The 21,990-nt window shown below is 42.0% G+C and overlaps 1 protein-coding gene across 1 annotated transcript in view; it reads left to right on the top strand.

Moving 5' to 3' along the window:
- Window positions 1-14,366, top strand: part of LOC130176496 (kelch-like protein 25) — a 43,401-nt gene extending 29,035 nt beyond the window's left edge. The window contains exons 5-12 of the mRNA XM_056387626.1: window positions 3,884-3,973; window positions 4,267-4,430; window positions 7,374-7,521; window positions 8,733-8,929; window positions 9,690-9,795; window positions 9,900-10,043; window positions 10,345-10,761; window positions 12,727-14,366. Of these exons, the coding sequence (XP_056243601.1) occupies window positions 3,884-3,973; window positions 4,267-4,430; window positions 7,374-7,521; window positions 8,733-8,929; window positions 9,690-9,795; window positions 9,900-10,043; window positions 10,345-10,731 (1,236 nt within the window). The 3' untranslated portion in view covers window positions 10,732-10,761; window positions 12,727-14,366. The remainder of the gene's footprint in view (window positions 1-3,883; window positions 3,974-4,266; window positions 4,431-7,373; window positions 7,522-8,732; window positions 8,930-9,689; window positions 9,796-9,899; window positions 10,044-10,344; window positions 10,762-12,726) is intronic.
- The last annotated feature ends 7,624 nt before the right edge of the window (window positions 14,367-21,990 follow it).

Raw genomic sequence — 21,990 nt, 5'->3', positions numbered from 1 at the left:
AAAGAGATGCGGTTTGATGCCAAGCTCACAACTTTTCTTTTAGACTGGTGAGTAACATCTAAAGTTGGTTTTTAGCAGAAAATATCATTAGTGCAACTGATGACAAACCGTACTGACATCATTTCAAGTGGCATAAATGTATGATGTTGATGTTGTCGACGTTTTAGAAGTTTAGTAGAATTAAGCCTGTTCCTGCCGCCAGTTGCTCAGCTAGTTACGTCAGTAACTTAAGGCTTACTTTATAACTGATGACTGTACATTGAGATTGTAGACAGAGTGAATATATGTTGTTCGGTTTATCATACTGTAACCACTTTACATTACTGTTACAAGATAAGGCATAATTGAAAGTTCACTGGGCCTTTACATTTCTGAGGAGATTTCAGCACACCTCTGTCTTTATCATGATCTGAGTCAGTACAGACACTGCCCCTGCCTGTTCTACCAACACCAATGGCACGCAGTGAGGAGGGTCTAGGTGAGTAAAATTCTATCATTCACTTTAACAAGTTAGACAAAGACACTGTTTGGAACTGGTATCTTTGTTCCAGGACCAGCGGGTTCAGGATTTTCTTCTTCCCCTCAGCTGTCACACTGCACCACTTGTCACTGTTATTATATCAGACCAACAGTGTATATATGTTCATACTGCTGATTGCTGATAATTAATATTTATACCATAGATATACCACTGCCTATATGGGTTATGTATTGCAGTACAGTATACAGTATATCCATATTTGTACTAATCTCTGTTGTTTATTGGTTATATAGTGTGTACATTGAATTCTTATTCTACCTCTACTGTAGTTGTTTACTCTTCATTTCCTTGCATTTACATTTCATAATATTCATACTGTTACTAGTGTTCACATTAGCCCTCATTTATCAATCTTGCGTGAAAACAGGCGCAGATCTGAGTGCAGAATTGGTCGTACGATAGGATACACGTGTGATTCATGAAACATTCGTATCTGACCAATCCCAGCGTACGAATGATCGGGTATTGATAAATGCAGCGGCTGAATTCGATCGTCATTAACATGTTACGCCCTTAAGTATTCCTGGTTCGGAGGCCTCGCCCACTAAGGTCAAACATGGAGAGAAGAGTTACTGGCAAAAAACGAAACTTTTCAGAGATGGAGATCGACATCCTGACATCCGAGGTGGCGCAAAATAAGGATGTGCTTTTTGGCAGTCTGAAGAGTGGGATCAAAGGAGCTCATAAAACCGCTGTGTGGAAGAGGGTGACGGAGATGAGTTTGGCTCTGCAGTGCCGCCTCCTGCAGCCGCGCGCCAACACAGCTGTTTTGAAAAATAAAAGAATCGTGTGTGTCTCGGTCACCTGCCCACCACGTTTAAAAGTGATAGCTTGGCATCACAAATCACCTGTACATTTATAAAGTGGTAGTTTTTGCGATTGATGAATGTGTAATCATTCATGGATGGTGCCTTCAGACGCACATGAGTGAAATCAATCAATCTGGAGATCCCTGCGGTCTCTGAAAACGCGCTCACGTCTGACACGCGCGTATTGTTCCTCCAAAACGAGTAAATCTGCCATCGTTATGATTTGATAACTGTCAAAGCATCTGTTTAAATAAGGGAGTGAGTAAACATCTGACCAACCACAGTGCAACAATGATTATCTCACCAGATGCTTTTAATTGTTGTTCCAGTTGTGTCACACCCATCGGAAAAAAACAAAAACAATTACACAATTTTGCCATGAGTTAATTTGCAAACACACATTTCTGCTTGTATTTATTATTATTTCAAATTTTAATGTGCAATAATTAGATGTCATATTAGGCTATTTAGCCTATCATATTGTTTTATTGTACAAAAATTGGTATCAGTAAAAAACCTGGGCTTTTTTAAAATTCACATTTTTTTAATCTTGTTTTATTCGTTTTAAGAATCCGTTTTGATCTGTTCTAAATATGTGACTGTTTATGCTGATGACAGCTGAGGTTTGTTTAATAATTATTTTCAGACTTAGCCAGATTTTGCTGCTGCACCGCAAATCCAGATTTGCGTACACGAGCTCAGACCTGACGTGAGATCTGAGCGTAGCGTCCGCTCACGTCCTAATTGATAAATGCCGAAGCTTGCGTGGAAACGGTCGTACGCACGGTTTTCTGCCGTACGTTCGTTTGATAAATGAGGGCCATTGTGTCTATCTCAGCATATTCGTGCCAATATTCATACTGCATTATTTTAGCATATTCATATCTATCCTTACTATTTATTATACACACACAACAGACCTAACATGTTTGAATATAAAGAACTTGTATGATCTAAACTAATTGTCCTATCACATGTTTGTCTGTATCAAGATCAGAATTCCAGTCCAGTCATCCCCAGTGATGGACCAGCACCTGCCTTTTCTTCTGCATCTGGCATCATCAACCATCAACAAGCACATCACAGTAACATCTTGGAGTATTATCTCTGCACATTCTAAAACACTTTTGTACATAGTTAGAGTATTCTTGTGTAGTATCTTTTTCGTTGTTTTATTTTGTTATATATGTGTCAATGTATATTTATCTTTTTGACTGTTGCAGTATTTTACCTTTTTATTGTTATTTCCTATAAATATGTTTATCGTATACACCAAACACCAAGCCAAATATCTTGTAAATGAAAACCCAACTGGCAATAAACCTTGTTTTCTGATTCTGCCTTTGTGATGATGTCATCATTCCTTCCTCATGCTGCAATGTGTCATGCAGGATCCTCTTGTCTTCATATTTTTATACGAAATAAGAACATACTGTTTGTATTACAAGTATTTATAATTTGTTTCAGTGCTATCAACAAGCTTAACCATATCAACAATAAATGCACATATAAATAATAAATTATAAGGAACATCATGAAAAAAACAATATGATTAACTGGACGGGGGCAAAGAGGTGAAATGTTGCCCCCTATGGAGGAAGAGCAAGTAGCACGATCTTACACATTACACCTTTATAAAAAATTCAGCTAACTTTACTTTGTGAGCGCAAAAGAAGCTACAGCTCCCATGATGAAAATACAAGCATGGCAGCTCGGGTACTGACGTCACCATAACATCTCATCCATGACGCTCATCAACGCTCACTTCTTAAGTCCTTTTAGACTTTCTAGCTCTAATCTCTGATGTTTAAAAACCTGTACATTGTCCAGTCCTCTCTGTCCCACTGTTATGACAGACATGTTAATTAACCACAGACACTGGACTGTACTACTCTTATTACAGACATGTGAACTAACGTCCAGTTATTACAGACAGTGAGCTAACGACAGACACTGGACTGTCCCACTGTTATTACAGACAGTTACCTAACCACAGGCACTGGACGGTCCCACTGTTATTACAGACATTGAACTAATCACAGACACAGATAGGTCTCAGCTTTCACCGAGGGTGGATGAGGTTAAACTTTGCTTCCTGTTCTCTAAATTGTGTGATTGGATTGATTTGGCTCACTGTGCTTTCCCTGTCAGTGAAATTGAGTGAAACAGTGTTCAGTTAATTTGATCTGTAATAATGTGTCATTTTAGAGATGACATCATAATGCATGAGCTGAATAAGCAGTCTGTGCTCTTCTCTGCTGAGGAGCTGTGTCATTAGAAACACCACTAATTGACTTTCTTGTTTTTATTGGATGCGATTAATATATATATTTTTTTTTATCCTGTGAATCATCATGTGAATCCTGTTGGAAAATAAAACCACAGCAGGGAACAGGTTTCAGTACAGAAACGACTAAAGTCAAGTTTAATGGTGGTGCTCCCTCATCGTCATCTCTGAAGTATACATGTACTGTAGATATTCACCAAATGATACTTTCTGGGTTTACTGAACACATGTTTATCTCTCCTGTAGGTCAGAGAGTCAGAGGATTTCTACAGTCTGTCTAAAGACAAACTGCTGGAGCTGATTTTGAGTGATGAGCTGGAGATAGAAGATGAACAGGTCAGTAATCCTCTCATTCCCTTTTTCCATATTCTTTCCTGCTGTTTTTAATTCCTTCTCTTATTTAATGAAGTGCTAAGGCTAATGCTAATGCTTTCTGACTGACCCCTGCAGATAGATGGGATTCATAATAGATGCAGATAGATGGGATAATCTCTAATTATTCATTAATTGTTACTTGTTTTTTTTTCCAAATCATTTTAGTACCATCTATTAAAACATCAAGTGGTGTGAGCAGACCACCTGGATGCTTCTTTGTGAATATTTGATGCTTTATTGTAAACTTGTGGCAGGTTGTGTTTAACTCTGTGATGCGGTGGGTCCGATTCGATTTGGAGCGTCGGCGTCATCATCTACCTGAACTGCTGAGGGGCATCCGGCTGGCTCTGCTGCCCTCTGAATGTCTGCTGGAGGCTGTAGCCTGTGAAGAGTTGGTTATGGCTGACAAGAGGAGCAGGTAAGCTAACCTAATGAATCAATAACCATTTAATCCTTATAATTTTACACATGGAGCATACAACAGGAGATCTGTGGTCTGTGTCAGGTTCCATTTGATGTAGGCGAGGGGCGGCGCTGGGGTAGAGCGTGCAGGTGAAATGTCATCAAGTCGCCCACTCACTGTGAATTATATGGACAATGACCTGCTCTATTCACACATGGGCTCAATCAGACATACAGGGCTAACAGGGTAAAGCCCATTTAAGGTCCAGTCCAATTGGTTGTGACATTTGCGTTCACACATTCAGCTCCTCCAGGTGATGTATGTGATGTGTAAGTTCAGGACTGCAGTGCCTGTGTGAAAGCATTAAATACAACACTCTTTCTTCTTCGTCTCTCTGTCTTTGTAAAGATTAGAACATTTAAAAACACAACATGTAGGTAGATTGTGTGACAGTGAAAAGAAGCAGATAGCTCTGTCTCTGCTCTCTGCTTGAAAAGGTCATTTAAAAAATAATAGTGTGTGTTTTATCACACCGTCCAGTACAACTGGTGTGTGCTCACAGCTGCACTCTCATAGTGAAGCTTGACTGAGTTTTACTGGCTTTTTAACAACTAGCTCCTGCAGTAGACAGAGGTTCCTGTGCCAGAGCTTTTAGCACTTTTGGCTACACTTAAAAAAGCTTTCTGTTCCACTGCTAGGATGAAGGCAGCAGTCCAGGAGCTGGAGACTAATATTAGGAACAAAGAAGAGACTTTGATCCCACTGCGGGTCAACTGCTGTAAGAGAAGAGGTTGGAGCTGAGTTCCTTCCTGCAGGAGAGAGCAAAGGGCGCCTTTCTCAGGTCTTGTTTCCTAAAGGGATGCTCCAAGCTCTTTCTTTTTCAATCTGTAAAAATTGGTGGCACAGGGAGAACAGATGACCTGCCTTAGGCTGTCAGGGGGCAGAGTGACCACCAGTCCGGGCGACATGAGGAACCTTGAGATAGACTTCTACACTTACCCCTTCGGTGCGGAGGAGTGCGTCATGGAGTGCTTCAGGGAGCTGCTGGATGGTCTTCCTCAGCTAAACCTGGGAGAGAAAGCTGCTCTGGACTGTGACCTGACTTTGGAGGAGTTGACCGTTTCTGTTAACCAGATAGCATTAGGACAGGTGCCAGGGATTGATGGTTTTTCCACTGACTTTTTCTAGAACAGAAAGTTATGATGATGGTTTTCTGGCTTGGGTTGGTTTACTGTAGTGGTCTGCAACTGGTGGCCCTCGTGCGAAAACTGGCCCACCAGACTATTTTGATAATATGATTTTTTTTAAGCAGCAGCAGTTACTTGCAGAATAACTTTTGTCTTTTTTCCCTTTCTTTTTTATTTTTTTTTTGCAGCAAACCTTTATTTCAAGCTATTGTGAACTTTTATTCTGGAAGGAAGTTCCAAAGGTTCTATTGCTTGCTTGACAAACTTCTGACAGATTTCAGTAAATCGGTCAGTCAAACATATAATATGTGACTGTGGGTGGACGAGCTTAGAAGCAGCTTATTTATGTTTTTGTCTCTAGATGGGGGATGTTCAGGGTTTGCAGGATTCCCTGTCACTATATGAAAAGGCTTCATCTGCTCAGGTGAACTGGGTAAAGAATGAAGCTTTGCTGGTGGGACAGTGGAGGGATCAGGCAGTGCCCAGTTTGCCTGGGAGACTTGAGTGGGGGAAGGAGGGGTTGAAAGTGCTGGGACTATTTTTGGGTGTGTTCTTGTTGGATGTGCTCGGTTGTCTAAATGAAAACAGTTGCTACCCCAGTTGTAATATAGGGGAAGAGTTCTGGTCACCAATAACTTGGTCGTCTCGACACTGTGGCACAGACTCACTGCTCTGACTCCACCAGGAGGCCTGATAGAGGACACTCAGAGAGCCATCGTGGGCTTCTTCGTGCAGCAGCCTGCCTGTCGCTGAAGGGGGGCAGGGACTGATCAGCATCCAATCAGAAATTGCCTCACTCAGACTTCAGACTGCTGTACATCTGTGGCCCAAGCTGGTTAGACTCATCTTGTCTGCTGCTGAGGAGAGCTGGAGCTTTTCCTCCTACAACCAGAGGCTGCAGATCTTTCTGGACATAAAGTTTTTTATACTTCTGTACTGCAGGCATGGCAGATTTTTTAAATTGCACGTGACACTAATGAGACTCCAGGTATGTGGTTGTTTGAGGAAGCTTATTCTTTAACAACTTCATAAAACCCAAAAAGCAGTCTGCCAGCCTGTCAGCCAGAAAACCGAGCTCTGTGTGACCAGTGGAGCCAAAGGTGTGAGTACAGATTCCCCTCTCTGTCTGTAAACCCAGCTGTGGGGGAGTGACAGGAGGGAGGAGGTCAGCTGCTGTCTTTCACAACCCCCCACCTAGAAAAGTTCCAAGCTGTGGGGAAAAGGTCAGGGATGAAGGAGTCAAAGTGGACTGAGCAGCTGATGGTCCTTCTACAAGCCGCCCATTGAAAAGCGGACAGCAGACTTCCACTGGAGGGTTGTACATGGGGCTACTTTGCACATTTATTTGTTAAATGTCCTTGGTTGTCTGCTATGTTTGAGCTTTTAAAAAGGTGGGTTCAGGGTCTGAAGGAAGTTTTTTTCTTTTGGTCCAAAATACTCTCAAAGAAAAAGACTGTACACCCAATGAGAACTTTTATCTGGTTCTGCCAAGTTGACCATATTTTGTTTAGTCGGTTTTTGCCCTGAGGTGATGATGTCAGGTTTCTGGTAATGGGTTAATAAAGTAACATTTAAAAACCTAAACCTCCCATCTCCTCTCCTTGTCTCCTCTCCTCTCCTCTCCTCTCCTCTCCTCTCCTCTTGATGAACATCCCGATCCTTTTAAAAGGAGATTTGTATTATGAGCTGAGGCTGTTGATAGAGAAAATGAGGCCAACCCTTTAGTGAGGACATTGAATAAACATATTTATGTTGTACCTCTCCTCAACAGGTCAATAGTAGAAGAGGCCATGCAGTGTAAGAAGAAAATCCTCCAGAATGATGGAGTAGTGACAAGTCCCTGTGCTCGGCCTCGTAAGGCAGGACACACACTGCTTATTCTGGGAGGCCAGACCTTCATGTGTGACAAGATATACCAGGTAAATTCCTTTATACTTGTGTGAAAGGATGCCCCATGTAAAGTATACAGTGTCCTGCTGGCTTGGTTAAATGGTATAAAGTGGAAGATTAGCTCACTTAGTAGAGTGTACTCCTCAATGATTTAAGATTAGTCCAGTTCCTGCCTGTGATTGGATACAGCAGCTGAACTATCCATCCATTTGCTTCACACTTATTGATGAGGGCTGTAAGGTGGCTGGAGTATATCCCAGCTGACATTGGGAGAGTGGCAGGTCACCAGCCAAACACAGGGCTGACATATACACTGTGATTACGTGTTTAGGTTTAGTTTACTCAAAGAAATCAGGTCAGGCAGGTGCTAGGGGAACATGTGTTGTATTGTAGCAACTTGTTTTCCTGTAAATCTGCACATATGCGTGTATAGTGTTAGTATGTCTGTGTACTGTGTGTGTGTGTGTGTGTACAGTGCTGCCTGAAATCTTTGTGCAGCTGTATCATTACTAAGCAGATGCTGATACACACTTAGATACTAATTTAAAAATGCAACATGTGTGTTGATAGTAAAGTTACTGAGAGGAGCATTAACACAAGGCGAGCAGCTGATGCTGCTTCCACCTGCCCCCTGAGTCTGTCACGTAATCCCAGGGCATGAGTTCAAACAACATCACTGAAAACACCAGCTTCAGCAGGATGACACTGACCAGAGACCAGTCAGCCCTGGATAAAAAGTTATCCTGTTATCACTATCTATGTTAACTACTTTTGGTGTGGCAGAGGATGGTTATCTGATTCAGTATTTGAAACGAAGATTGGGGGAATAATTGATTTATTGTAGCCACACATTATTACAAAGTAAAAATCCTAATCTGCTGACCTGAATTGTATGAATTTGCTTTGGAGCAGTGGATACATAGTGGACTGTGTATACAGTTATGAAATTGATTATTTATATATATTGATTCCTGAAATCCTATTAATCCAAACTATTAAACCAAAAGAGCAAGACAATCTTGGGGTGACTTGTTAAAAAAATTAAAGGGATTTATACTGTCACACAAGCCACAACATTGAAACCAGTGACCTGTTTTAAGGTATTCAGGTTGTTGCAATCTGCAACCTCTGCCTAATGCCCCTTAATCTTCCACACTGATCCATAAGTGTGTCTGTTTACTGCCTTTAACTCATATTCAATCGTCAAATCAAATAATCACCATGGTTGATCTGTTTTTAGGTTGACCATAAAGCTAAGGAGATTATACCCAAGGCAGACCTCCCAAGCCCCAGGAAGGAGTTCAGTGCATGTGCCATTGGCTGCAAGGTTTACGTGACAGGAGGTAGAGGATCAGAGAACGGTGTGTCTAAAGACGTCTGGATCTATGACACAGTCCATGAAGAATGGTCTAAAGGAGCACCCATGCTGATAGCCAGGTGAGTTACATATGTTAGAGATACTAAACAGAAAGGGGCATTTTGTAGTACTCTACTACTACCAGTCATGTAGATTGGTACACTATCATGTAGAGTGGTACATTAGAGTGGTACACGTTCATGTACAGTGGTACACGTTAATCTAGAGTGGTACACGTTCATGTAGAGTGGTACACATTCAAGTAGAATAGTACATGTCCATGCAGTTCAGTTGAAATGTGATCATGGACATTTTGATCTGTAGCAGGTAAAATTATTGCGTGAAAAATTTCTATTATTGATTTTCAGAATATTTGGTTTAAGTTTGTGCCACATGGAAAATGGACGGAAATTCTGGGTAATGTGATAGAGACTGTTTTTAAGCTGTGTCACAAGTAAGACAAGAGACTAATTGTTCCTGTTTTTTGTTTCAATCCCATGTTTTTTTTCTGTTTACCAGAACATGAAGTGATGCTGACACAGTAGTTAGGATATACTATGTAGGTAATGAACAGGGTAACATAACACAAGTGTCTACTTGATCACACTGCAGCCTGCTCAGTAGCTCTACTGTAAAGTGATTATTGGGTCCAACTAAACTTGACAGCTGTAGTGTCACTGGGCACACATGGTTTATAAAAATACAGTCCTTATTGTTTAAACCAGGGTTCCCAGTTTTCAGGTGTCTGTCCCAAACTCACACATTATACAATATTTTATGAAAAGCCCACTTTGTAAAGTACACACACACAGACACATAATGTGGTTGTTCTTTCCTCAGGTTTGGCCATGGCTCAGCTGAGCTGGAGAACAGTCTGTATGTGGTTGGAGGTCATACAGCCATCGCTGGAGTTTTTCCTGCCTCTCCATCCGTCTCCCTGAAACAGGTCTGAGACACATCCACTTATACATGAGCATAGTTTCATCATTTACAGTTTTTATCTCAGTTTTAACAACGAATGAATGAGTGTCATGTGTCACGTGTTCCCAGGTCGAGCGCTACGACCCTCTTAGCAATAAATGGACCATGATGGCTCCTCTGCGAGATGGAGTCAGTAATGCAGCTGTGGTCAGCGCTAAACTCAAACTCTTTGTTTTTGGTGGGACCACCATACACAGAGACAAGGCCTCCAAGGTTGGTGGATTTGTATCTTTACCTTTCTTAAACGGCAGCTTTCCACAATTCAGTTTTCACTAACCTTCACCATAAAAACCAAATAGCATAGCTGCTATTTAAATGTTGTAATTTAAGTTTTTATGGAACAGTAATTGGTCATGAAATTTTCTTTACAATGATACACTTACTTCTCACGCACACTCTTCTGAAATCTTGCTTTCATACAGTATGTTAGAAGTCCTACCAGTCCTACAGCCAGTTTTAGTGTTGTGCATGAACACTGTCAGAATTGTCTAACTTCTGTGCCTTCTGTGTTTAGGTCCAGTGCTATGACCCTGTGGGTAACCGCTGGAATATTGCAGCTGAATGCCCCCAGGCGTGGCGCTACACGGCAGCCGCTGTCTTAGGAAGCCAGATCTTCATCATGGGTGGCGACACTGAATTCACTGCTGCCTCTGCTTATCGCTTTGACTGTGAAACCAATCTGTGGACTAGAGTGGGCGACATGACGTCCAAACGGATGAGCTGCCACGCTGTGGCCTCTGGAAATAAGCTGTATGTGGTGGGAGGATATTTTGGGACGCAACGGTGTAAAACACTGGACTGCTACGATCCCACATCAGATAGTTGGAACTCCATCACCACTGTGCCTTATTCACTGATCCCCACTGCCTTTGTCAGCACCTGGAAACACCTGCCGGCCTAACGGGGAGACACCAGGAGCCAGTAACTCCAGGTACGCTGTGAGTGACTGACATTAAAACATCAGTGGGTGGTTTAACATGATAATAACAGGGTGTGGTCAAGAGCCTGTGTATAGCACCTTAAAAGAATGATTTCAGTCTGATCTTCATTGAAGGAAATGTTGTCGCCTTCAGATGTTTATATTCTATGACTCCGACACATAGATGTGAGTGTCATTTGCCTGGGGAACTACGTAAAGGTCGCCTGATGAGCAGACTGTTCTGCAGTAAAAGGAGCTTTCTTCCTCAGGTTATTTTGTCCTTTCTAAGTGCAGGGAGAATCCACACAGTGGCGTCCCACTGCATATATCCTCTGTGTATACACAGATATCCTCCACCCTTGTCCACCCAGTGCTGCATCATCTGCCCCCTCCCTCTCTTTTCGCAAACCTCCACCACTTCAAATATTCATGTTATGAAACTGGGTGCACGTCCGCCTCCTCTGTCGTATATCTTGTTCCTCTGTCTCATTCATTCACCTCCTGCATCTACTCTACTTACTGTCTACCTGCACGTCTCTTATGTAAGAAGCTATTTTTCTTTTGGAGCTGTTGATGTTCACACAAGCTTCAGAATCTGAAGCGTCCCTGTCGCCTGTTGCCTCCACTGCAGGACACACATAATCCTACGTGTGATTTTCCAGCTCCACAGTTAAGATATTCACTGCTGCTGCTTTCCAAGCATCACAATATTTATCAGAACAGGAGCATTTAATGCAGAGCTCTTTCTTGTTAATGCACGACAGAAGATTAACCCGTATTCAGATGCACAGCTGGAGGCAGAGGCTGAGGCAGAAAACTGTGCCAACATTTGTGTATGTTTGCCATCAGCTCAGATGTAAGTGTGTCAGTGTCATATCAGCCAGGTCAATAAGTAACAAGACAGAGATCAATTAGAGGTCATTGATCACAGAACCGCAGAGCACTGATGACTTTACATCCACAATTTTCTGCTTAGGGATGGGTATGTTAAGAACTGTACTACTACTCTTACCGATACTGCTTATCGATCCGGTACTTTAACGGTACTCTTATCGATACTTTTTGAGGAAAAAAAAAAACTTGAACAAACAAAACATTTGTCACACTTGTGACAACAGGCTTTGACTTCATCAACTCTAGTACAGTAGAGCCATACTTTGGACCGTTTGGTTCTCTCCGCCAAGGTAGGCTACGAGCTTGAGTTGGTGCGTGCGATGTGATGTCTGGTGTGTGTGTGTGTGTGTGTGTGTGTGTGTGTGTGTGTGTGTCTCTGTGTGTGTGTCACTGGAACAACAACCCCGCCCCCCTGCCCTCCGCTCATACAAACAGCAGGCAGGCAGAGAGAGAGCTCTCTTGTCTTCTGTGAGAATAGCGAAAATATATCATACATAGATGGATATTTGACGGAGTTGCTGAAATAAATGTGCAAGATAACGTTTATCTATCGGACAAAAAAAAGTCAGTGGGGCTGCAGTGTGAGGCTGAAATGTTAAATGTTGCGCCTGTTCCTCAGTGTCTGGTCTCCACCCAGACTCAAGATTCTTCAGCTGTGATGAAATTCATATCTACTTACACACAGCACAAGTATTATTTTCACGTTGTGTCTGTCACCTCTCCTCTACAGTCTGTGAAGGAGGAGAGGGACTAACGCTTTCCAGGGAATAGTCTGGTCCTACAGCATCACTAAAACAGCTTTTTCAATCTGCAATAAAAACCAGTAAACAACCTGGAAAAGTTTGAGAACAGTCATCAGGCTCATCAGTAATCAGTAATGATGTGAACTACAGGAGCCACAGTCTCAGCTGGCAGAACAACTCTTCAGCTTCTACAGATAATGAGGAACTGTGAGATCTGATGGACTTATGAAACTGAACAGCTGCTGTGTTGATTTAGGATAAACAACCTGAGGTGTGACAAACAGTGCACGGCTGACATGTTCTAACATTTGTCTTGTCTCTGTCCTCTTGTCTTTTTCAGGAGGTGACGTCGGCAGGAGGAGAATCTGAGACTTAAGTCTGCAGTCAGCAACTGTACACAGGACCAATCATTACAAGAACATGCTGCACCTCACTGACTTTGAATCAGTCCTGAGCGGTGGAGCTAACGACAGCTCACCACCCACGTCTTAACACACAGGACTTCTTTGAATACCATGCTTCCTAAATAATGTGAATCTACTCAAGCATTTTGATGAACCTGACTGACTGATGGACTGATGGAACACTCACAGAAACGAATGTGTGTGTTTTTTGAGGCCATGTTTCTTTTATGTCTCATTAGTCCTGAAATACTTTACTAAACCATTCCAGTGCAAAGACATAAGCAGAGCACATTGATTCAACATAATGGTAAGCAGGTCACAGAGGTTTCACCACAGGCTGTAATCACTCATCAACAGACTGTTAACTGTGTTCACTGGTCAATGAACCACAACCAGAGACTGTGACAACCATGTTAAACATTTCACAAACATAAACTCAAACACTTATCTGATATAAGCAGCTGATGAAATGAATGATGAGCTGAAAGCTGTAACACCAGTGAAATCTAAAAACACTGGACAGTTCTTCATTACAAATTCAGTTGTTACGAGACTGGTTGGTTCCTCTGAGCTCAATGTCAAAGTAATTGTTGGATCCTCACTGTGTCATACTCAAACCATGGTGTCAACACAGTATTTTAACTTCATCTTGTCCTTTTGGTGATGAGGCTTGATGCAGTTCAGGAGCACAATGACAGATGTCTGCTGGAGCCTCAGTACAAACATTTGATGTGACAGTGTTTATTTACTTTTTGCTTCTGCCTTTCATGAGTGACAAAGTGTTGAGACCGTTGCCAAGCTCTAAATGTAAGTTACATGATATGAAAGCAAATGAGAGATTTAGGAACACGATCTGTGGGTTTGACATGAATGCACGAGACAGTTCTGACTCGGACACTCCTTTGTGTTTCAGTGTTGGAGGAAGGAGCAGCAAACACAAACTGAGAACTAATAAACTAAAACAGTGAACAGGAAGATCAGGGTTGTGGCAGGAGGCCAAAAGGTCACAAAGTCTTACTTCAGACAATGTGCATTTTGTCAGGTTTTTATAGGACATGTATGAGAAGCACAGAACAGCCGTGTGGACAGTGTCCTGCAGAAACCGCCATGCTGCTGAATCCTCTTTGTTTCTTCTGTAACATCTGAGCACTTGATGTTTTTCAGTGCATTCATTAGCAGTGTTTTCCGATTCCCCATGATGACAAAGTCACTAATGAAAAAGTCAAAACTGAGATATCAGAACAAAGTGGCACCGAGTGGATGAAGAAGGTTTGTGCAGGACACAGATGCATCATGGCTGGTACTTTTTATTGTCTCTGTGATAATGCACATAATTTGCTGGTGTTTTAAGTAATTTTGCACTTGTCCCTTGTTCAGCTGTTCATAGCTGCTGTGAGGTGTAGTGTAGAAATCAAGTTGATTGTGAAATACTCTTCAGCTGTTTTATAAAAAAGAAGTGAGGAGGAAGGTGTTTTTGAAATTATTTGGAAAATCTACAGGAATTTCTTTGAGGAACATGTTGGATACTGTCAGTTTGTATTGGTGAATATAAACAGTGACTTACTTTTTCAACTTTTTCAATTGTATGTGTCTTGTATGTGAGGAAAAAAATGGAAGATGTCCCGTTTTCAGGGAACATTAATTTATTTATCATGTCTGTTTCAACTCATGTCACACAATGACAAAGTGACAGTCCGGTAAAGAAATCACAGCATATGATGTCTTATAAATATACTTCACCATTCAGCACAGCACAAGAAAAAATCTGCACTGCAGCTGGTGTGATATCCAATATATATAAGAGCAGACCACAGCAACTTCAGCAAACAAGAGCCAGTAACCATTACAATGGCAGACATCTGAGAAAGAGTGTCAGGTAAGAAGGGCTGGACAACACCGGGACCTGACTCCTGCCACTCTGAAGGTCATAGTTCAGTTTTTAGAACAGTTCATCATTTTCTCCCACTTCGGCTGTGAACATTCCCTCCATTCATTTCAATGGAAAAAAGTTGCTGACAGAACGTTGAATATTTTGGAAATTATCAAACATATCATGCCGCACGTGTTGACATTTGAATGGAGTTCCTAGAATGAACGGTGTGGCCAGCTGCCAACAAAGTTGCCATGTTGTGGGACTGCGGCACAGCACTCCTCTGGGGACCATGAATGTCTGTGGCAATCCATCATCGGCTTCAAGATGCTTTATTTTTATACTGACAAACATCCCTAGAGCCACACCACTAGCATGTCAGTGTCACTGCAGACCATTTCAGACTTCAAGTCCACACTGCAGCCTCAGTTATATAATAGCAGAGGTCCGTGGGTACACAAGTGAGACTGCAAAGACTGGTTCCATTTCTGTGCTTTTATTCTGCCCTCCTCCTCTGAGCTTGTTTATCTGGTGTCATTAGTCACCTTTAGTAGAAACTGAATCCCAGTTAGCTCTGCTAACACATTAACCTTCAGAGTGAAACAACAGTGCTTATCAAAGAGATACAATGGCTGGTCTGATCACTACGTTACTAACGTTCAGCCAGAAAAACGTTGGTATCTGATGGATGCAGCCAGCTAAACCTCGAGGGCTTTAGCAGGCACATGGAGCCACTACCTCACAAAGCAGCATTTTCCCATTTATGAACTGTAATACACTGAGACTTCTGGACACCACTGAAAAAGCAGTGAAGCCCATTAATCTGCCTAAATATTAATCTTTTCAATTCAATCAAGTCAATTCCATGAGCTTTAATGGGCAGGAAACTCTAAAGTATATATTCACATGTACTTTAGGTCCACAAGCCACACATCTCATTTTCTCTTTACATTATCACAGACATACACTCCTTGTGCATTATTTAAGGTTGTCCCTGTCTAAAAATATCTAGCAGGCAGGCATGGAGGAGCTTAACAGTATATTTTCTGTGTGGCTCAATAATGTGGTGAAAGTCACTGAAGGTCTCTCGACAGCCTCAGGAACAAACAACCACTTTTCAAATAACATACTGCACTCAAACAGCCCTGATCATGAAGTGATCCTAGCTGTGTGTGTAAGCTGCACCTTACCTGATGAACAATTACTAAGATCCAAAGTGAAATCAGGGAGCAGCACATTGACTCATTTCTTTAACCTTATCTGCTCATGCAATTCAAAGACTTATAATCTACACCTGATGTGCACTTAGCCTCTATTTCTACTGTTTACTTTATTTACTGTATGGACACCACAGTCGACACCTAATTCACTTTTAATGGCTTAGGAACTGTGTGAATAATTTAGAGACTTTGGAATTCTACTACACCCACTACAACCACCTCGCTGCTATTTTATCACATTGATAAAAATTGATTAATTTTACAAACTCAGATCTTGATTTAAAAGCATTTAAAAGAAATGACTATCTATCGAACCAAAATGGACAAAACCAAATTAGTTGGTTTGGGGAAGTGAAAGGACAAGTGAACATAATCCATTCAATACATTGTCTCTGCAATCTGTAGTTATGAACCTTTTTATACAGTATTACTCCTAATACTTCATTTATATTTATTATCCATTAAGGTCCATGTAGTGTCAGAGTAAAGGGAACAAGTCCCTGAAGTGGTTTAGAAAAGGGGAATGGGTCCAGTCTTTGGCACAGGTTTGTGAAGCTGCAGCTGTGCACTAGATCTCTACCTGGACTATGATCTGGAAAGAAACTCATTGGTGTCCAGTTCAAGAGATAGATGATCTGTTGACTGTTGAAGAATTGTTTTCAAAATCTCAGGTGGGCACATTTGATGCCACAACATTTCCTTCTGAAATGTAGTTTAATGTTTTTCCAGTCCATTTCCACCCTGAGTGGCACAGACACATACATAATTCATAAGAGACAGAGCCCCTGGAAACCTTCTGTGAAGGAGGACACATACTGATGTTACTGCTAGTTGTGAGCCATTTGAAAAAACAATAATTACTGATGGTTTCAAACCCAAATTTGTCACCACAACCATAGCAAGACATGTATACACACATGTACATGCCCTAACAGAACTTGATCTGCAATAAAGCTATACCACTATATTCCCATATACAGTTAGGCCCAGAAATATTTGGACAGTGACACAATCTTCATGATTTGGGCTCTGCATGCCACCACACTGGATTTGAAATGAAACAACTACAACGGAATTGAAGTGCAGACTTTAAGGTTTAATTCAAGGGGTTGAACAAAAATATATGATTAAACATGTAGGAATTGTAGCTATTTTTATACAAACGCTCCTCATTTCAGGGGCTCAAAAGTAATTGGACAAATAAAATAACCCTAAGTAAAATGTTACTTTTCGATATTTTGTTGAGAATCCTTTGCAGGCAATGACTGCCTGAAGTCTGGAACCCATGGACATCACCAAACGCTGGGTTTCCTCCTTTGTGATGCTTTGCCAGGCCTTTACTGCAGCTGTCTTCGGTTGTTGCTTGTTTGTGGGTCTTTCTGCCTTAAGTTTTGTCTTGAGCAAGTGAAATACATGCTCAATTGGGTTGAGATCTGGTGATTGACTCGGCCATTGCAGAATATTCCACTTCTTTGCTTTAAAAAACTCCTGGTTTGCTTTTGCAGTATGTTTTGGATCATTGTCCATCTGTACTGTGAAGCGCCGTCCAATAAACTTTGCTGCATTTGGCTGAATGTGAGCAGAAAGTAAATCCCTATACACTTCAGAATTCATCCGGCTGCTTGTGTCTTTTGTCACATCATCAATAAACACAAGTGACCCAGTGCCCATGCCATCACACTGCCTCCACCATGTTTTACAGAAGATGTGGTATGTTTTGGATCATGAGCTGTTCCAATTCTTCTCCAAACTTTCTTCTTCCCATCATTCTGGTACAGGTTGATCTTAATCTCATCTGTCCAAAGAATGCAGTTCCAGAACTGGGCTGGCTTCTCCAGGTGTTTTTTGGCAAAGTCAATTCTGGCCTTTCTATTTTTGAGGCTGATTAATGGTTTGCACCTTGTGGTGAATCCTTTGTATTTACTCTCATGAAGTCTTCTCTGTATGGTAGACTTAGATACTGATACACCTACTTCCTGGAGCGTGTTCTTCACTTGAGTGGATGTTGTGAAGGGGTTTTTCTTCACCATCGAAAGGATTCTGCGATCATCCACCACTGTTGTCTTCCGTGGACGTCCAGGCCTTTTTGAGTTCCCAAGCTCACCAGCGCAGAATGTACCAAACTGTTGATTTGGCCACTCCTAACATTTCTGCTATCTCTAATAACTTTAAAATGAATTAAAGTTCACGGGGCACCAGCCTAAACTAATAGGCAAAATAGCCAATATGGTTTTAGTCTCAATTTATTATCATTAATCTGGAACTCTGATTAACCATTAGCTTACAAACTATAACCAAAAGACCAAATCAACAGTAAGTTACAGTTGAAGGATTGGAATTCTACCGAGTAGAGGTTGGTAATATTCACGCTTGTGCAACATTAAACACACCAGTAGTTACTTAAAGACATTTATTTACAATGGAGCAGAGTAAAACACAATGTCTAATCTAGTATATACAGGTGTGTGTGTGTGTGTGTGTGTGTGTGTGTGGTGTGTGTGTGTGTGTGTGTGTGTGTGTATGTGTGCGTGTCTGTGGAGACACAGACAAAGTCAAGATGGCTGACTCAAAGTGGTCACTGTGACCACATGACCTGAACAAAGAAGACCACAAGATGGCGGTAAACAAAGAAACTACTAAAATGGCCGCTGAGACCACCTGGTGTGTGTGAGAGGGAAGGTGTGAGTTTCTTTGTTAGCCTAGCTCATGTAATCTAAAGGTACCAGGTTAGAGGGGGGAGGTTAGCTTCATGCAGGTTCTAGGACTGAGACGTACTGTTATGTGTGTGAACATACAAGTACCCGATTAACTGTATGCCTGACTACGACCTAAGCAAACATTACAACAACAAGACATCAATCAACAAGTACATTAACAAAGTTAAGACTTCTGCTGCTTAGCTATGCTGTGCTATGCTGTGCTGGGAGAGGTTAGGCCCAGTCCGTTAACATTACCCAGTCCTTAGAACAAGCAAAGAGGTCCTTTCCAGTGTTGGTGTAAAGTCCAGTGAGTTGGGAGGTTTCCTGGTGGAGTAAAGTCCTGTCTGGCTGTGTTGCTTGCTGTTATCTCCTTTGTTCTCCTCACAGAGTTAGCTGTTCCATGCTAACTCTGCTACGACTCCTGTTGCTTGGAAAATCAGCTAGCCTTGTGTCGTAGCTGCTGATTCTGAAGACGATTTGCTTCACTCACAGTTAATCCGAAGCAGGTCGCTGCTGATGAGGAGAAGAGTGTTTGCAGGCTGCTGTGAGCAGGCCGGCGAGAGAGAGATGGTTTCTGGGGCCTTGTTGCCCTTTGAAGAACCGAGAGGAGAGAGCTGGAGCTGCTCTCCAGAGCCAGCCAAGAAGGGAAGAGAGAGAGAAGAGGGCCAGAGGACTGGTTTTGTTTGGTGACACCGTTGGGGGTCACATGTCACACACTGACCCACACTGGCTGGCCAGTGGGGTCCGTGGGGGGAAGGGTCGTCCCCAGGTGTGAACGTTGAGGAACTGTGGAGTGTGAGTTCCTTTGTCCAGTGGAGCAAAGAAACATTTGGTCTATTGAATGATTGAGTCCCAACAAGTCTGTCTGTTTACAGTACACATGATGTTCACATGTTCACAAACAAAAAGCCCCAAACATGCTGCAGACCAAACAAACAATGAACTGCCTTCATGGCCCTCCCAGTCACAATGACTCATATCTATGGGAAATAGATTCAATTGGCCAAAACAGAAACAGAATTTCTTACCAGGTTTTATCTATTTCACAGTTTTCCACGTTTTCCACAGTTTAACTGTGACTGTTGTTTGTGAAGTTTGAGACAAAGTGGGACGAGCCGAGAGCTGTGGCTTTGTCTGTCCTGCTGACGAAGCTACAACTGTGCAGCTTGTTTTCTCACACTGTGTCCACAGAGACTAAATCCACACAAAGACAGACTGATGACAGGAAACCCACCACTTCATGACTGTGATCTGATTATCACTGAATATATGAGGAGGCAGACGGAGTGATGTGGACATGAAGGTGTGCACAGGTGCCATAATTACAAATTTGTAATGAGCTTAACTTATACAGTTTTTTATGATTGCTTACACACTAAAATTAAAAATAATACACATATTTTTGAAACTCGACACACAAGGAGCAAAATGTCAGCCCAGATTTGCACAATTATATGCACATTCACGGCCTCATACTTTTTGCAAAACACTACACACAGTGTTTTGCAAAACACCAAACACACTTCTCTACATTAGACACATCATTCAAAACTGAAACTTGTGTGTTAATTGTTAAACACTGCCACTGAAACACCACACTCAATTAGCAATCACCTGAACTCAGAATGCACATGTGAAGGTTGGGTCTGAGCTCTGCCTCATGAGCTGGACACCGTAAATGTTGGATCTTCGGTTGTATATCAATTTATTGGCTATCATAAATTAAGAAAAAATTATTAAAATAATATTATCATTCAATAATAACTTTAAAATGAATTAGAAGTCCTCGGGGGCAACAGCCTAAACTAATAAGCAAAATAGCTAATATTGTTTCAGTCTCAAATTATTAATATTAATCTGGAACTCTGATTAATAATGATCTTAATAACTATAACCAAATTACCATACCATTTAAGTTGAAGGATTGGAATTCTTAGTAAAGTAGAGGTTGACAATTTTCACACTTGCGCATCATTAAATACACCAGTAGTTATACTTAAAGACATTTATTTACAATGGAACAGAGTAAGAAAACAATGTCTAATCTAGTATATACATGTATGTGTGTGTGTGGGTATGTGTGAATGGGGGTGTCTCTGTGGGGACACAGACAAAGCAAGATGGCTGATTCAAATTGGTCGCTGTGACCACATGACCTGAACAAAGAAGACTTACACAAGATGGTGGTAAACAAAGGAACTACTCAAAATGGCCACTCTCACACACACACACTCACACACACACACACACACACACACACACACACACACACACACACACACACACACACACACACACACACACACATACACACACACACCAACCTCCCTTCCTCTTCCCCTGTCCCTCTCCTGCTACTGGGTTGATGGCCTTCTACGGCCCTGTCCAGCTCTCCTTGTGTAACGGCCGGCCTCCTGGTGTCTCTTTCATGCTCTTGAGACTGTGCTGGGAGACACAGCAAACCTTCTTGCGACCACAAGCTAATGTAATCTAAAGGTACCAGGTTAGAGGGAGAAGGTTAGCTGCCTGCAGGTTCTAGAACTGAGACGTACTACAGGTATGTGTGTGAACATACGAGTACCTGATTAACTGTATGACTGACCACAACCTAAGCAAACATTACAACAACAAGACATTAATCAACATGTACATTAACAAAGTTAGGACTTCTGCTGCTTAGCTGTGCTATGCTGTGCTAGGGGAGGTTAGGCAGTCAGTTAACGTTACCCAGTCCTTGGAACAAAACAAACAGGTCCTGGGTCCAGTGAGTTGGGTCGCTTCCTGTTGCTTGGATCAGCTGGCTGACCTTGTGTTGTAGCTGCTGATTCTGAAGAGAACTTGGTTCACTCTCAGTTAATCCGAAGCAGGTCGCTACTGTTGAGGAGAAGAGTGTTTGCAGGCTGGCAAGAGAGCTGGTTTCTCAGGTAGCCCTGGGGGGTCACATGTCACACACTGACCAACACTGACTGGTCAGTAAGGTCCCTGGTGCGTCGCCCCCAGGTGTAAACAGTGAGGAACTGTGGGGAAGTGTCTGTGGAGCAAAGAAACATCTGGTCTCTTGAATGAGCTCTAACAGAAAATTGATGTAAACAATCAGATCACACATAAATCACAGCTTGATCTCCATAAATAGGAGTCAGGTTTGCTGTTTGGTGTGCACAACAATGGAGGACAACTTTGCAGAAAGAAATAGAGGAAGAGGTGTTCGAGTAAGAGGAGGAAGAGCAAGAGGAGAAGGAGGAGAAGGAGCAGGAGGAGAAAGAGGCAGACCAGAAAGAGGAAGAGGTGAAGGAGGAAGAGGAGCAAGAGGACACAGGACAGGGAGTGGCGAGAGGATTGGTCAGAATAAATAGGACAATTCTTCTCTGCAATACTGTATAGGCCTACTGTATTTTACTGTACACTATGTTC

This window comes from Seriola aureovittata, chromosome 10, assembly GCF_021018895.1.
Source record: "Seriola aureovittata isolate HTS-2021-v1 ecotype China chromosome 10, ASM2101889v1, whole genome shotgun sequence".
Taxonomy (NCBI): Eukaryota; Metazoa; Chordata; class Actinopteri; order Carangiformes; family Carangidae; genus Seriola; species Seriola aureovittata.
This window is presented reverse-complemented; position numbering and strand designations above follow the sequence as displayed.